Genomic DNA, 15,651 nt, shown 5'->3' on the forward strand with positions numbered 1-15,651 from the left:
CAGGCTATATCCCAGTGCTCACTAGAGCTCCCAGGCTATATCCCAGTGCTCAGTAGTGCTCCCAGGCTATATCCCAGTGCTCACTAGAGCTCCCAGGCTATATCCCAGTGCTCAGTAGAGCTCCCAGGCTATATCCCAGTGCTCACTAGAGCTCCCAGGCTATATCCCAGTGCTCACTAGAGCTCCCAGGCTATATCCCAGTGCTCAGTAGAGCTCCCAGGCTATATCCCAGTGCTCACTAGAGCTCCCAGGCTATATCCCAGTGCTCACTAGAGCTCCCAGGCTATATCCCAGTGCTCAGTAGGCTATATCCCAGTGCTCACTAGAGCTCCCAGGCTATATCCCAGTGCTCAGTAGAGCTCCCAGGCTATATCCCAGTGCTCACTAGAGCTCCCAGGCTATATCCCAGTGCTCAGTAGAGCTCCCAGGCTATATCCCAGTGCTCAGTAGAGCTCCCAGGCTATATCCCAGTGCTCAGTAGAGCTCCCAGGCTATATCCCAGTGCTCAGTAGAGCTCCCAGGCTATATCCCAGTGCTCAGTAGTGCTCTCCCAGGCTATATCCCAGTGCTCAGTAGAGCATCCTAGACGGAAGGACACAGGATGCCCACCCAGAACAGACACAATGTAAAAGGCCTTTGCTCTGACCTAGGTAGGGGTTCAAGAAAATCCTGTTCTGAACGTGACGTTTGACACATTTCATTCGAGCACTGCATAAGCTGTCACTGACATCCACTGAACCCCACAGGGACTTAGTATGAGTCATGCCAAAGCAAGCAGAGGAATGTGGACTCTAGCTCAGGGCACATTGTTATTTACGGCTTGAATTTTGCATATAAAGACTTCGTCAAGTTTGGAGCCAATAAATTTGTCACGTCTTGCGGCCCTCAGCTTTCACCACATTGTTCACAGGGACGTTTGACGGTGACTCCAGGCCGGCTTCACAGATATTAAGACAATGTATTCTAATGTGGAAAATCCCTTATTTCATTTTTGTTTCATTCCCTTTTCCCCTCAAGTCTTGTAACCAATTAAAAGTTTTGATGTAGATACAACTCGGCTCAGTTAATAGTAGACACCAGCTGATCCAATTTAAAGTTACTCACCGTCTTCACTATTCTAAGCAGAAGTTGCACAAGAATTACCCGTCTGTCTCACCACTGTGTGACAGGTGTCAGAGGGCACTCTGTCTCATGCCTTCTGGTCCTGCCCTTTACTGACCGGATTCTGGGCCAAAATATTTGATTGGTACTCTAAGGCCTACAAAATAACCCTTCAGCCGGAGGCAAAACTCGCCATCTTCGGCTGCTCGGAATCCTCTCTGGACTTCCCTACAGCTGTGCAACAATCAGAATCAGAATCAGAATCACTTTTATTGCTACAGTATGCAAGTTACATACGAGGAATTTGTCTTAGTGTCTGTATGCAGCGTAGCGGTCACATCAATATACACAGGGATAAGAAGTAGGAAGATAACTAACGGCAATCGCAAGGTTGCAAGTGCAATCAAATCGAATCAAATCGAGTCAATATATACAATATGTACATGAGTGGTGAAGTGTTCTGTGGATGATAAATATGAATTTACGTTGGATTTACATGAGATTTACAGACTGAGTTAAATATGTTAAATAGGCAGTGGATTTACATGAATTTACAGTCAGAGTTAGATAAGAGTTTACATTGAATGTACATGAAATGTACAGGCTAAGTTATATATGCATTAATGTGCAGGGAATTTACATCAATTTACCAGTCCCAGTTAGACAGGCATTAAATTAGATACAGTATGAGTTCCAGTTTTATGGGGGGGGGGGGGGGGGGGGTTCAGTTGAGTTTAGGAGGAGGTAGTGAGTTTGTGTGTGTGGGGGGGGGGATTGTTGGTGAGGCCCTGGGTGGAAGGGGTTTCCGGGCCTTGTTGGTGAGGCTGATGGCGGTTGGGAAGAAGCTGGTCTTGTGGCGGGTGGTTCTGGTCTTGACCTCAGTCTCTTGCCGTGGGGGAGTGTCTTAAAGAGTTTGTGGCCAGGGTGGGAGGGGTCAGCCATGATCTTGCGAGACCGCTTCAGTGTCCTGGCTGCATGCAGGTCCTGGAGGGATGGCAGGTTGCATCCGATTATCCTCTCAGCGCAGCGGATGATGCGCTGAAGTCTGTTGATGTCTTTTTGAGTGGCAGCAGCATACCAGACGGTGATGGAGGAGGTGAGGATGGACTCAACGATGGAGGTGTAGAAGTGCACCATCGTGGCCTTTGGCACTTTGAATTTCTTCAGCTGCCGCACAAAGTACATCCTCTGCTGTGCCTTCTTGGTGAGAGCTCTGATGTTCAGCTCCCATTTTAGGTCCTGGCTGATGATGGTCCCCAGGAAGCGGGAGGACTCCACAGTGTTGACTGGGGAGTCACCCAGGGTGATGGGGGAAGGTGGGGCTTTGTGCTTCCTGTAATCCACAATCATCTCCATTGTTTTTTGAGCATTTAACACCAGGTTGTTTTGACTGACACAGGGGACAATTGTTGCCAAGAAACTCATTCTGCAGAAATGGAAGTCCCCCACCCCACCCTCTTTTCAGTTGTGGTTGGCAGACATGATCTCTGTTATACGAATGGAGAGACTCAGGTTCTTGAGGACCAACTCACCTGGGAGATTTCAAACTATTTCGGACCTGTTTCTGGCCTACCTTGACGAGGTTAGGGGTGACGGGTGATATGCCCGGCCGGATCTCTTTCCCATGTGTGGGATCCCACTCATATACTGTATATGTATATACATGTATATATTTACAAGCACAATATATATATATATATATATATTTACAAGCTGTATGTAACTGGTGGCACTGTGTTGTGATTTTGGAGTGTATGTATGTTTTTCCTTTCTTTTCTTTTCCTGTATCTGAGTTTGTTAGTTTTTTCGTTTTCTGTGTTCTAAAATTTTTAAATTGCTAAATAAAATATTATAAAAATAAAAATAAAGGTTTTGATGTAGATAGCCTTCAGTCTCACTCAACAGCTCTCTCTAGGTTTTGACTCTGAAGAAGACACCTGTGTGTGTCAAAACGTCAGTCTTCCGTGTTTGCACCTATTAAAATTGCCGAACTTTGACCGTGTGCTCCAGATCCTTTTGTTTCACTAGCCCTCTCCTCCACTCCTAGTCCCTACAACACCCACCCCTCGCCGCAGCCCCTGCCATGCCTTGCCCTGCCCTCCCTCTCCTCACCCTGCAACCTGCTTGGCATTCCTTGGCCTTTGGCACAGTTGGCGCCTGCTCTCATCTCCTCCATCCACTCCTCTCCTCCCCCTCTCTCTCCCTGTGTTACTGTCTCATCCTCTCCCTCAGTCTCAACACACCTGCTTTGACCAAGGGTCCAGGAGAAAGGGCAGGACTCTAAGGATGATGTTGCTGGATGACTAGTGTCTCGAAACACTCAAAAGTGTGTTGAAACTCAACTATGCAATACAGCCATGAGATTTGACTAATCCAGCATGTAACTGAAATGATGATTTCACATTTTCCTGAACATTTGCATGCTGTGCACTGTGCAGTGCAAACCAGTGCCAAGAGTTGATCTAATCTGTGTGATTTGTATAAGGCCTTCCTCTGTTCAAACCCAGCCAGCAGGTAGCATTTGTCATGGAAGCAGAAGTCTTTCCCGTGCTAAATGAACCTTTGAATGAAGCTGTCAGTCATGTTGGAACAAACTAATGAGACATGAAGAGTTCATTAGATGAAGTGAAGGGAGCCGACATCGCTGGCATTTGCAGATCCTCTAGAGCCTTCATCACACGCTGTATGTGTGTGTGTGTGCGTGTGTCTATGTGTCTGTCTGCACTGGGCATCTCCTCTCCTCACTGTGTCACCTCCACTCAAAGGGCTCGTGTCTACCTGGCCATAACCTGGAGAAGTTCACCATGCACTACTGCACTCTTTCTCCTGCTCCTGATCTTCACAGGATAGCGAAGCCATTCAAACGGCCGTGGTAACGGTCATAAAAACAAAGATGTTAAATAATTGGTTCCGAAATAAACTTTTCAAATTCATTAATTCCTGTAGTACAGTAGTCTATTCTTTATAGCCTCTACAACAGGGGTGCCCAAATTCTTTCCCAAGAAGGGCCAAAACTCAATCTGGGTGTAGGGCCGAGGGTCAAAAATAAACGTTGTGGAATTACATTAAAATGTATTGTGTTTTATAGAAAATTAACATTCTAAATCTAAAATAACATTTCAATATAATAATCAACTTTTTATCTCTTTGGTAATTGTAATAATTTGCAATTGGTTATTTATATTTAAAAAAACATCTGCATTTGTGGGGAGCTTAAACATTTAATCAGTAAACACCCAGTTAAAAACAGTTGTATTTTCCACCTTTGTAATCAAGAGAGAAATTTGACTTAATTCACAACTTGAGAAATCCTCAAGGTACTTTGAAAATCAGCTTTATTGTCCATCTTTTGTAAACAATTTGCCATGACAATTTGCAGGGATGCAATCTCAGGAGTGAACACAGTATATCCGCAGCCACATTCAGACACTGTTTCACAAAGTCACCACATGAAAAAGCTCGTCCACCCTTTGCAATCAGTGCAGATATCTGATAACTTGCCCGAGTTGCATTCTGGATAAAGAAAATAGGTGAAAAAAAATTACTTTTTTCTTTTTTTTCAAAATCCGTGGCGGGCCAAAACAAACAGAGCGTGGGCCAAACTTGGCCCGCGGGCCCCAAATTGGGCAGCACTGCTCTACAATCTATAGTCTATATCTTTTTTCCAGTGTTGTCATTAAGAGGCCGACTTGGCAGGAGGAATATTGGTCGGTATTTCGACAGGCACGTCATTCTGGGCAAGGACGCATTCATTATTGACATACAGACATTATTAGCATTTAGTGTTAGCACACTCTCAATTATAATTAATAATCTGTGCCTCTGCTCATTTGCTTTCAGTGAAGCGGTGATCAGCTTGACTCTGTGGCGGGCGTTGCGTGATTGCGTAGCCGCGGTTATCTGTTAACCACGGCAGCTCTATGGTGAACAAGGACCAAGTCCAGCACATTTGACACTTGGTCATGTGCTCAATCTTTCCTTCACTAATTCCTTCACTTGTTGGCTCATTAGGCCCACGTCTCCTCTTCACTTGGTTGAGGCGTATTCTCATTTCCTCGTGGCTCACTCCTTCATTCTACCTGTCACTTCTTGTCACTTCCTGTCCTCCTTGCAGCTGTTTCAGACAAGGAGATGAAGATCAGACCGAGAACAGCAGCATTGAGAATGGAGGGAACGCTGTGTCGAGAACAGAGATATAGCAAACAGGGGGCTTTTTTCTCAACGGCTTTCAAAGTGCTGTCACATCAGAGAAGCTCGGCTGCAGTCCTCAGACACACTGTCGATTGTCTCACATGCTCATATAGATAGTCTCTCTCTCACACACTCAGACACACACCTAGCCTGCTTTTCCTTCCTTTCCTCATCCAGCCTCTCCTCCTCACTCAGATGTTTTTTTTCTCTTCTCCTGCCTTTTTCCACGGCTGAATTGCATTTCTCTGCTGTCTAAGTGCACAGTCACTGTGCCAGGAACCCGTTGAACCCCAAACTCATCATTCGCCAACTCACTCTCGTTCTGTCATTCTCTTCAGCTCCTCTCTCTCTCTCCCTCTCCCTCCCTCTCTCTCGCTCTCTTTCTCTCTCTCTCTGCAGTAACACTGTCCAGTCTTGCATTGCCCCCACTGGGCAATGAAAGGAGTGCTGACCGAGAGAACATCCTGAAGTGATTGAGTGAATAAATATCCTTGTCCCCTGGGCCTGGCACACTTGGTACCGGGCCAGTGTGGCAGACAGAGACAGACCATGTGCTAGTGTAATGCTGCGCAAATACAGCACTAATGCTTCTCATGCAAGTGGCATTCGTTTTGCTCGTGCACTTAGTCCCTATTATTCACCAGTCTTTTCTGACTGTCTGTAACAGAACACAAAGACTTAACCTCTTTTCAGAGAGATGTCCTCTACGTCTGTTTGGGGAAACTCACAAAGATTCAGGCGTCTGACTTTTCTTCAGAGCACTCCCTTTACTCAGCACCAGCAGCAGTAGCCACTGGCTGAGGGAGACATGATGATTAAACAGGCCAGGCCAATGAGCAGAGCTAGACTAGTTCCTCCTTCAGCCCAGGGGAACGACTTGACTTGTAACCTCAAACATGATTTATAGCTCCACACACATCTCTCCCATGAAGATCTCAGCCTCATGCCAAAACCATTAATTAAATGATACACAGTAAATAAACAGAATGATTTCTCTCCCCTGTAGGCTACTCTGTAATTGGTTTTTTTTCTCATCCCCAAATTAAAATGACAGGGATGTCAGGGTTTCCGGTTTCTCAAGTAGTCATAAAAAAAAACACATTTTGCTACATGGTCCATTTTGTTATTTATTTCTGACTAACAAGTACTCGCATACACAACGAGTTGCATTTACAACTGTCAAACTCACAAGTACGAGCTTACGAGGAGCGCATGAAGGCAGCAACACCCTTGCACCATATCACTGTCTGACAGCCCAAATGTCTGCAAGTTTCCCTTCTGTCGACTCAAAAATTCATTTGTTGCATTTTGGTTTGTGTTTATTGCTGATTAAATGTGTTCTAGCCTACTTAAAACATGTCCTGCAAATCTTCCGCTTCCCACCAGTGATTTTGGATATGAAAACCCTGGAGGATGTTTAGGTTTAACACTCACTTACTGTATTTCTCTTTCCCCTCAATAAATACCATTACTCTGGCAAAAAGATCTTGGTCTGTACTCGTCTCATAATCTAATTCATTTAAGCAATATAAGATTATGCAATAATTATTTGACTGAATGTCCGCCAACTCAGAATGAAGTATGTGTTTTTAAATTAGTCTTGGTATAGAGTAGGCTTAGCTTATAGCCTGGGGTGACTTTCTCATTGATGCGGGAGCTTATGATGGGTCAAAGACCAGACACAAACAACAAGGCATTTATGATATACACAAGAACTGAGCAGTACTCAAAGAGGTGTGCTGCCTGCCACTACAGAATGTCAATGTCTCATTGACATTGACACTCACAATCATTTAGTTTTCCCCAAAGCAAAGGCCAGGCAATGACAGGCGTGGTATTACAGGTCTAGCCTCTATCAACAACTGCAATTTGTCATTGACCTAACATTGTCCTTTGTTTGCTTGCCAGGCTCAATGCTGGACGTGATCAAGCATATCATCTCACGAGGAGAGCACAAGACGGGTGTCCTGGATGAGGCTAGTATAGCCACCATGCTGAAGGAGGTGCTTGAGGGCCTGGAGTACGTACACAAGAACGGACAGATCCACAGGTAATAAGACTCATTGCCTTCCACATTGGCACTGTGATAAACCTAACGCAGGACTTTTTTCATCACCATTAAAGGAGGATTCTGTTTTTTTCACCCCAGACCTTATTTCCAGCTTAAAATATGATGTTTTACTCACCTAGATAACTTTGGTTAACTTTCATTCTGATCCTCCTAGAAGATATTCAGCTCTGAGTAGAGTCCTGGAACAGGCGAAAACGGGGCATGAGAAATACACTCTGTAAACAACATATTTTCTGTCACACCGCGGTTCATTATGGTTGTTATATAATAGAGAGAACTCGAATTAGCGATGTAACAAACCTCAGTGCTGCCGACAGCCTGCTCTGTTTGCTGTCCATCACATAGACACACATCCGGGGCAGGTCAGATGTAGAGCACTTGATATAGCCTACCTATTCATAACAAGCCTTCATCATGTTTTAGGGTCGCCTGTAAGCAAAGCAACATGAAACTGCATGTTTTTTTTGTTTTTTTCACATTTCTGTTTATTGAAGTTTTCAGGGCATAGATGATACAGCACATCAGTATTTCAATTTCACTGCCTGTTATAGGACTGGAAAGACAAGATAAAAAAGAAAAGAAACGGTGAAGATATGTGTATACGGTCGTCGGAAAACAGGTTCACTGGAAAAGAAGAGGAAAAACAAATACCTATACCATACCCTCCCTAACAGCAACAGTACAAAAGTAATCTTCTCACCCTGAGATACTTCCTTTTCCTTATTAACAAAAACAAAACAAAACAAAAGTAAAACAATAATTGACATAGTCCGATCCGATCACCCATGAGAAACACAGTGCACAAGTACATGATCAAAGAAACTGCATGTTTTTGAATGGAGTTTGGTTACAGTAGAGGTGGACCGAGACAACGGAAGATTTGCTTAATCTGTTTCCAATGCACTTGATCACATTAACCTTTTATCAATACGCCAACTTTTCCACCTCCCTCAAGCGTAAAAACCTTTATGCGATATTTGGAGTTTTATTTTTATTTTGTGGCGTTTCCACTCAGGGTTTTTTTTATGCACAAATTGAAAATTACCATAAAAACAGGTGGATGGAAAGCCACCTTGTTTCTCCTCTTTGTTGCTCCTCTCATAAAGGTTACGCTGTCATTATGACTGGCCACCATGCTTCACGGTATGCAGGACGTGTCGTCACAGTGGAGTTTGTGTGTCTGTCTACATATCAACACATTCTTGTGAACACAATACATGATAGAAACTTCCCCGATACATGATTTTGTCCAAGTTCTTTAAAGTTGAGGTTGTAGTCCTAAAAAATAATCATGATAATAAAATCTTTAATTCTATATAATTTGGACTATACATAATTTAGTTTTAGATGATAGTAAGACTTAATTACAATGCACATTTTTATTTCACATTTTCTTTATCGGTGGTGGTAATTTCCTTGCTGTGGTGGTGCGCCACTGCTAGGAAACACTATCGCTTTCATACCCCTTTATTTATCAGAGGACCTTGTCAGGTATTTCTTCTGTCAAAAAAAATTAAATCTCTGTCATCCTCTCAGCTTCATAAAAAGTACAATATGTGGAAGTGATTGGGTTTGTCCATCAGGCCAGACTGATGACTATACCATGGGCTTTTGCACAGAGCCTCTTTGCCTCCTAAAGGTCATGTGCGTCATTGGGATCTGTGTAGGGATGTGGTCATCTACTTGCTCAATGGGACTGTGACAAGTGATCCAAAAGAAGAGGGAGATTATAATGCTGTGCCTTACCTCTAAAGAATGCCTGCATGAAGCAATGCATCAATCCACTCACTTCCTGTGCGACCCATCAATTTGAAGATGTGCACACGATATTCACTTAGTCAAGCCAATGTGGCACAAGCCTCGACGGCTCATGTAATTGTAATGAAATGGCAACACCTGTGAGTCAGTGAAGAAACACAACAACAAATCAAGTTGATGGCCGGTTCAGGTCTTCTGATGTGAACAGTTGTTAAATATCAGTATGAATATGCATTAGGAGTCAGGAGGGGAATATGTCAGCGACACATTTGTGTGCCTCTGTAAACTAAAAAGCTCTCCCATTAAAGACCTAGTCAAGTCCCTGGGCCTGCACTCACTCAAGCTGTTAATTGAACTCAATCAATACATTGAAACCATCACACTGCCTTCACCTGTTTCATATGAATCACTCTTTTCTAAGTGCCTCCTGTTTTCCTGACTGTTACACACATACCCCGCCACATGCTCCATGTGTAAATAATGCATGGCTTTTTAGCCTGGTTAAAGCAGAGACCTTTAACTCATTGAGTGCCATGGACGTCTTTCGAAGTCCAATTAAATAGTGACGTAGAGTGCCAAGGACGTCTTTCGACGTCCAATGCGTTTTTTGACGGTGGGACGTTGATCAAAGCCTTCTGCATCTCCTGTACAAATATTGTAGCTATTGAAGGTCTATAACCTATTTTACAAATCCATTAGGTGGCGACAGTGCTCTCCAGATTAGAGACAGGTCCTGAGAAACAGGAGGAAAAAGCCGTGATCAAAGAGAAACCGATGCATGCTGCAGCCAGAGCCATATAGATTGCTCTGTCTGGAGCTGACGTCGGGCTGCGAACAGGAGTCAATCCGCGCACACAACTGAACCCCTCTGTCTCTGTCTGTCTGTCTGTATAGTTTCTCCACACGATAAGCCACCAGAAAAGCAGCACCCGACGCCAAACCATTCAGCAGTCCGGTTTGGCTCTTCCCTATCGCGCTGGGAGCCGCCCGGCACACACAAACGGAGCACTCCGAAAATAGAGTGGGTGCGTGAGGCTGTGTAGTGTGGGGAGGAGTTTGCAGCTGAGGAGGAGGGGAGGGGGGGAGAGGGGGGTGGGGCACGCAGGGCATCACACAACTACACCACGTCACTACATCAGAAAATATTATCTTCAGACTCAGTGAATGTGCTTGAAATGCTGCATTTCACAAAAGGCGGAATATCTCAGCTAATAATTTGAAACGCCTGTATTTCCTCAAAACGACCTATCTTCTCCGGCTCATAACTAAAGAACGGAAAATGGTATCAATAAACTTTTTTTTGCTGATGATACAATAGAGCCAGTTCGTTCTTTGTGCATGTTCGGTGTTTACATAGTAATATCACACAATATTCTGTGGGCCTCGAGAAATCACTGAAAACGCTCTGAAAACTCTGGCACTGGGAGCGTCCGTTCTCCAAAAGTGGCTGGCACTCAATGAGTTAATAGATAGAGACACCCCACTCCAGGCTCCGCCAATAATAAGAAATTGTACTCTTCCGGTCTCCTAAATGGGCGTGGCCATCAGCTTGTGATTGGCTGTCTGTCAATGGTATGAAACTTCATTGGCTGACCAGTCTCCTAAGTGGGCGTGGCAGTGGCAAAACCTACGCGGCATACAGGCGTAACTAGATACAGGAAGTGACTGGAAGTTACCAGTGGGAAACAGAAAGATAAAGGGGCTTGATTGAAGTGAAAAACCCTGGGCATGGGGTTTGGATGTGGGATATACTGTGCTCAGCGTCTGTGGACCTAACACACAAGGTTATTATCAGCTCATTAACCTGGCCAGAGGAGAATCCTTGTTAGCCGATGGCTAAATATGTAAAAGATTAATCAGGGCAAACATGATTTAAATAACCTCACTGTGGCTTAATGAAAAGGAATGACCATTGCAGTATGCAGCAACATTGGAGTATCACATTCCAGCAGAGTGTGACTGGTTTATTGATTAGTGCCAAAGATGAGAAAATGTTTTTCCTCTGTGAAACCAGCTGCCATCTCTGTGTTCCTGTCTTAAGGAAACACCAAAGGAACAAAACCCTAATGGAACGACTAAAAGATCATTCAGTGAGCACATCTGTCTAACCCCAGGCTCTGAGGTGTGTCTTCTGCAGGGGAATATGTGATGCTGCCTCACAGCTCCGCAAATGGCCGACATGCTGCGAGGGGAGAGGCCTCAGCTCATGTTCAGTGTGTGTGGTAGAAAAGCATGATCAGTCGATCAGTGTCTTTGGTGATGTAACCGTGTGTGTGTGCACGGCTGCTCTGTGTTTTCCCTGTGTAAGCCGGATCATATGAGCAGGAGCCTCGGGGCAGGGATGATGGGAGAGAGTGAAGGGTGAGGCTGGATGAAGAGGGGGGCGAGAGAGGGAGGAAGTTTCACATGATACCTTCCATCCAGCGCAGGACAGCAGAATGCAATTAGAGTCTGGCGGCCTGGGCTGTGGGCTCACCCAGAGACATTTACCACAAGCCAGTGAGCTTCTCCACCTCTCCATTCACAGCAGGCCGAGAAGGTCTTGAGGGAAGAGATTCAAACAAAACACTTGGCCCTTAACACAAGCTCTCCATCCATCTACCATGTAGGCTCCGTAGACGTCACAAGAAAGAGAAGAATAGCACTAAGCCTTTTACCATACCCCACTATTGCTTCTATTTAGTTGCCAGGGAAATTCTATAAACTTAGAATCCTAGATAGCTATTGGGAAACCCATAAGACGGTGGTGATATTAATATTCTGGTGAGCTCTTTGCCTACAGTAGATGAACCCCACAAGTCTCCTGAGAGAACTTGGGAGGGTTATATAGCCTGCAAATTGCTTGATATGTATTGTAGTAATAATGCAGTAACTGCTGTGGTTATGCCACCTCTGGGAGCAGAATGTCTCCTGCTAAGTAGCACAGCGAAGGAGACAAAATATGAAATAAAAAGGAGAAAAATAATTGAAAGGACAAAGATTGGAATGAAAATCCTCCAGCAGTATGGAGACGGCAATCAAAATGGAGGAGGAGAGGGAAGACGATCTGCTGTGGCTGAAAAGGGCACGGGGTTAGAAATGCAGGGAGAGGGAGGATGGAGAAGGTCTCTCCACAGAAGACCCAAGGTGAAGTCTCATAAATGCTCTTTTACGGCCCTGTTAGAGGCACTGAGCCTGGCACCAGGATGTGATGTCACAGGAGGTGACCCTGTGGAACCACAAGGTGTGAGGATTGCCAGATGAGAATGATAAATCTTCTGGACAGTTTCATACCGTGGCTGTTCCCACCTGGCTCCTGCCCGGCTAACTTTTCAACAGGTCATAAATATGGACAGTGTATATATCTTGTTCAGTCTTCAACTGTTGTGGTTATAACACCTACTGTTTAGAAGTGCCATGGTTGACAAGTTGTCAGTGTTTTAAAGGTATAGAAATTAGCAAAATGTGAGGTTTAGAATTTGAATCATCTTGAATATTCGACCCACCTACTATACAATTTTGAGATATCGTATGTGTGGTATAGTGCAGAGGATTCCAAAGTCTGAGACCATGGGCCTCCCCTCAAAGCTTCCCTCCACTTAGTTACTTGCTTAGTTTCACTAATTTCTTGGAGGCCTATAGAAAAATAATTGTGCCTCTCACTTTGAAAACCTCTGGGTGACTGGTAGGAGTGGCCCGCCTCTCACTTTGAAAACCTCTGGTATAGTGGGTGACTGGTAGGAGTGGCCTGCCTCTCACTTTGAAAACCTCTGGTATAGTGGGTGACTGGTAGGAGTGGCCCGCCTCTCACTTTGAAAACCTCTGGGTGACTGGTAGGAGTGGCCCGCCTCTCACTTTGAAAACCTCTGGGTGACTGGTAGGAGTGGCCCGCCTCTCACTTTGAAAACCTCTGGTATAGTGGTTGACTGGTAGGAGTGGCCTGCCTCTCACTTTGGAAACCTCTGGTATAGTGGTTGACTGGTAGGAGTGGCCCGCCTCTCACTTTGGAAACCTCTGGTATAGTGGTTGACTGGTAGGAGTGGCCCGCCTCTCACTTTGAAAACCTCTGGTATAGTGGGTGACTGGTAGGAGTGGCCCGCCTCTCACTTTAAAAACCTCTGGTATAGTGGGTGACTGGTAGGAGTGGCCTGCCTCTCACTTTGAAAACCTCTGGGTGACTGGTAGGAGTGGCCTGCCTCTCACTTTGAAAACCTCTGGGTGACTGGTAGGAGTGGCCCGCCTCTCACTTTGAAAACCTCTGGTATAGTGGGTGACTGGTAGGAGTGGCCTGCCTCTCACTTTGAAAACCTCTGGGTGACTGGTAGGAGTGGCCTGCCTCTCACTTTGAAAACCTCTGGGTGACTGGTAGGAGTGGCCTGCCTCTCACTTTGAAAACCTCTGGTATAGTGGGTGACTGGTAGGAGTGGCCTCCCTCTCACTTTTAAAACCTCTGGTATAGTGGGTGACTGGTAGGAGTGGCCTGCCTCTCACTTTGAAAACCTCTGGGTGACTGGTAGGAGTGGCCCGCCTCTCACTTTAAAAACCTCTGGTATAGTGGGTGACTGGTAGGAGTGGCCCGCCTCTCACTTTGGAAACCTCTGGTATAGTGGTTGACTGGTAGGAGTGGCCTGCCTCTCACTTTAAAAACCTCTGGTATAGTGGTTGACTGGTAGGAGTGGCCCGCCTCTCACTTTGGAAACCTCTGGTATAGTGGTTGACTGGTAGGAGTGGCCTGCCTCTCACTTTGAAAACCTCTGGGTGACTGGTAGGAGTGGCCCGCCTCTCACTTTGGAAACCTCTGGTATAGTGGTTGACTGGTAGGAGTGGCCTGCCTCTCACTTTGAAAACCTCTGGGTGACTGGTAGGAGTGGCCTGCCTCTCACTTTGAAAACCTCTGGGTGACTGGTAGGAGTGGCCTGCCTCTCACTTTGAAAACCTCTGGGTGACTGGTAGGAGTGGGGACTTTAGCTGCAGTTTTTTTTTACAGTATTTCTTTGAATCTCATGACGCATTGTGTCACCACCTTCTCTTCTCTCCACCTCCTCCCTCCTCCTCCTCTTCCTCTCCAGTGAATGTTAATGACTGTCTGCAGCCTTTTTCTCTCAGGGTGTTACAAGCTGCTTTTGCTGCTGCTGCTGCAGTGAACCATAGGTTCTTTACCACTCTTCGCTTATGGGAGGAAAGCAATCAGATGTCATTTATCACTCCTTTAATCAAACATCTTTATCGTGCTTTCTTTTATCAGAGTGGAGCATTTAGAAAGAAAGAAAGAAAAAGAAATGTGTGTACTTTTTCTGTGGCACATTTCCAGATCCAGAGGCTGACTACATTCTCATCGTGACTCCTTTTAAGTGGAAAAATGTGCCTTTATCCTTAACGTGACAAGTTAGCAGGTCTTGTGACCGGGCCAGAATGCTCCATTGCCATAGGCTGAACCTGGGATCGCTCAAACCCAGGAGACATCATTGGCCCTGGCTGCCGTGCCCGTGACAAGGCCCAGTGACACACAAGCTGGTTGGGTAAACGAGGGAGGGGAAGTATTTCGGGATACTCCCAGGCTCAGGTGGTCTGCTCTATACCTCCCCTCTCATCCTTGAAAAGCAACATCTCAAATGACCAGCCTTAAATCACCCCTGTTGTATGTACTAATGCCCAAGCTAAAATGAGGTTAGTATGCTTTCAATGTTTGACGAGTCATTTTAAGTAGTGTCAAGTGTGTGTGTGCAACAAACTGGGAGATAACATGACCTAATGTCGCCTAGCTCTGTCAGAGCAGCTGAGGAGGTTATAGAGAGCCAAAGTGGAACTTCACTTCCTGCTTCAACACTGTACCAGGGATTTTTATCCGCCATTTATTTTCCCATAGACATTTCATAAAATGCTTATAAAAATAGTTTTACTTGTTCAAACCAAACGGTACAGATATATTTAGAAACAGGAGTGATCGCATAACATTAAACTCTGACCAAAAAATAAAAAAAATCGGGTTTAAAAAAATAATCTTTCAATGTTGTTTTTTAGTTTTGGTCCGAGTGAAATGTTCTACGGTCTCTCCCGATTCTAAATATAGCTCAACCGTTTGATTTGACCAAGTAAATCTATTTTTATAAGCATTTTACGAAATGTCTATGGGAAAATAAATAGCGGAAGAAAACCTCTGGTACAGTGCTGAAGCAGGAAGTGATGTTCACTTTGCCTCTCTATTCACCTTATGTAGCCACACCCATTTGACCAGGTTGTGTGGTCGTGTGACGACTTCCGGCTAAAAATAAATAAAAAGAAAATGGCTGGCTGCTCCAATATCATCTAACTCTGAATTATCTAATAATTTAGCCAATTGTATGTAACATACCAAATAAAAGAAAACGGCAATGTCTAAGAATGCAACGCCATGTAACTGGCTCGTTAAGTCTCGCATTCCAGGGAATTACGTTAACCTGTGCGCCGGGTCTTATAGACATAAGTGGCTCGAGGAGAGAAAACTATCTGAAGCTTTCTTTGTTGGAGTCCAGGCAGGTATGTTTTACAAGAAAGTGCTCGTCATTGTCGAC

The 15,651-nt window shown here is 44.9% G+C and overlaps 1 protein-coding gene across 3 annotated transcripts in view; it reads left to right on the forward strand.

Moving 5' to 3' along the window:
* oxsr1b (oxidative stress responsive kinase 1b) overlaps nt 1-15,651 on the forward strand; it is a 99,124-nt gene that overhangs the window by 57,760 nt on the left and 25,713 nt on the right. For all 3 annotated transcript variants that reach the window (XM_083655090.1, XM_083655088.1, XM_083655089.1), the window contains exon 4: nt 7,201-7,342. In XM_083655090.1, the coding sequence (XP_083511216.1) occupies nt 7,201-7,342 (142 nt within the window). The remainder of the gene's footprint in view (nt 1-7,200; nt 7,343-15,651) is intronic.

This window comes from Poromitra crassiceps, assembly GCF_964638095.1.
Source record: "Poromitra crassiceps genome assembly, chromosome: 2".
NCBI classification, from domain to species: Eukaryota; Metazoa; Chordata; class Actinopteri; order Beryciformes; family Melamphaidae; genus Poromitra; species Poromitra crassiceps.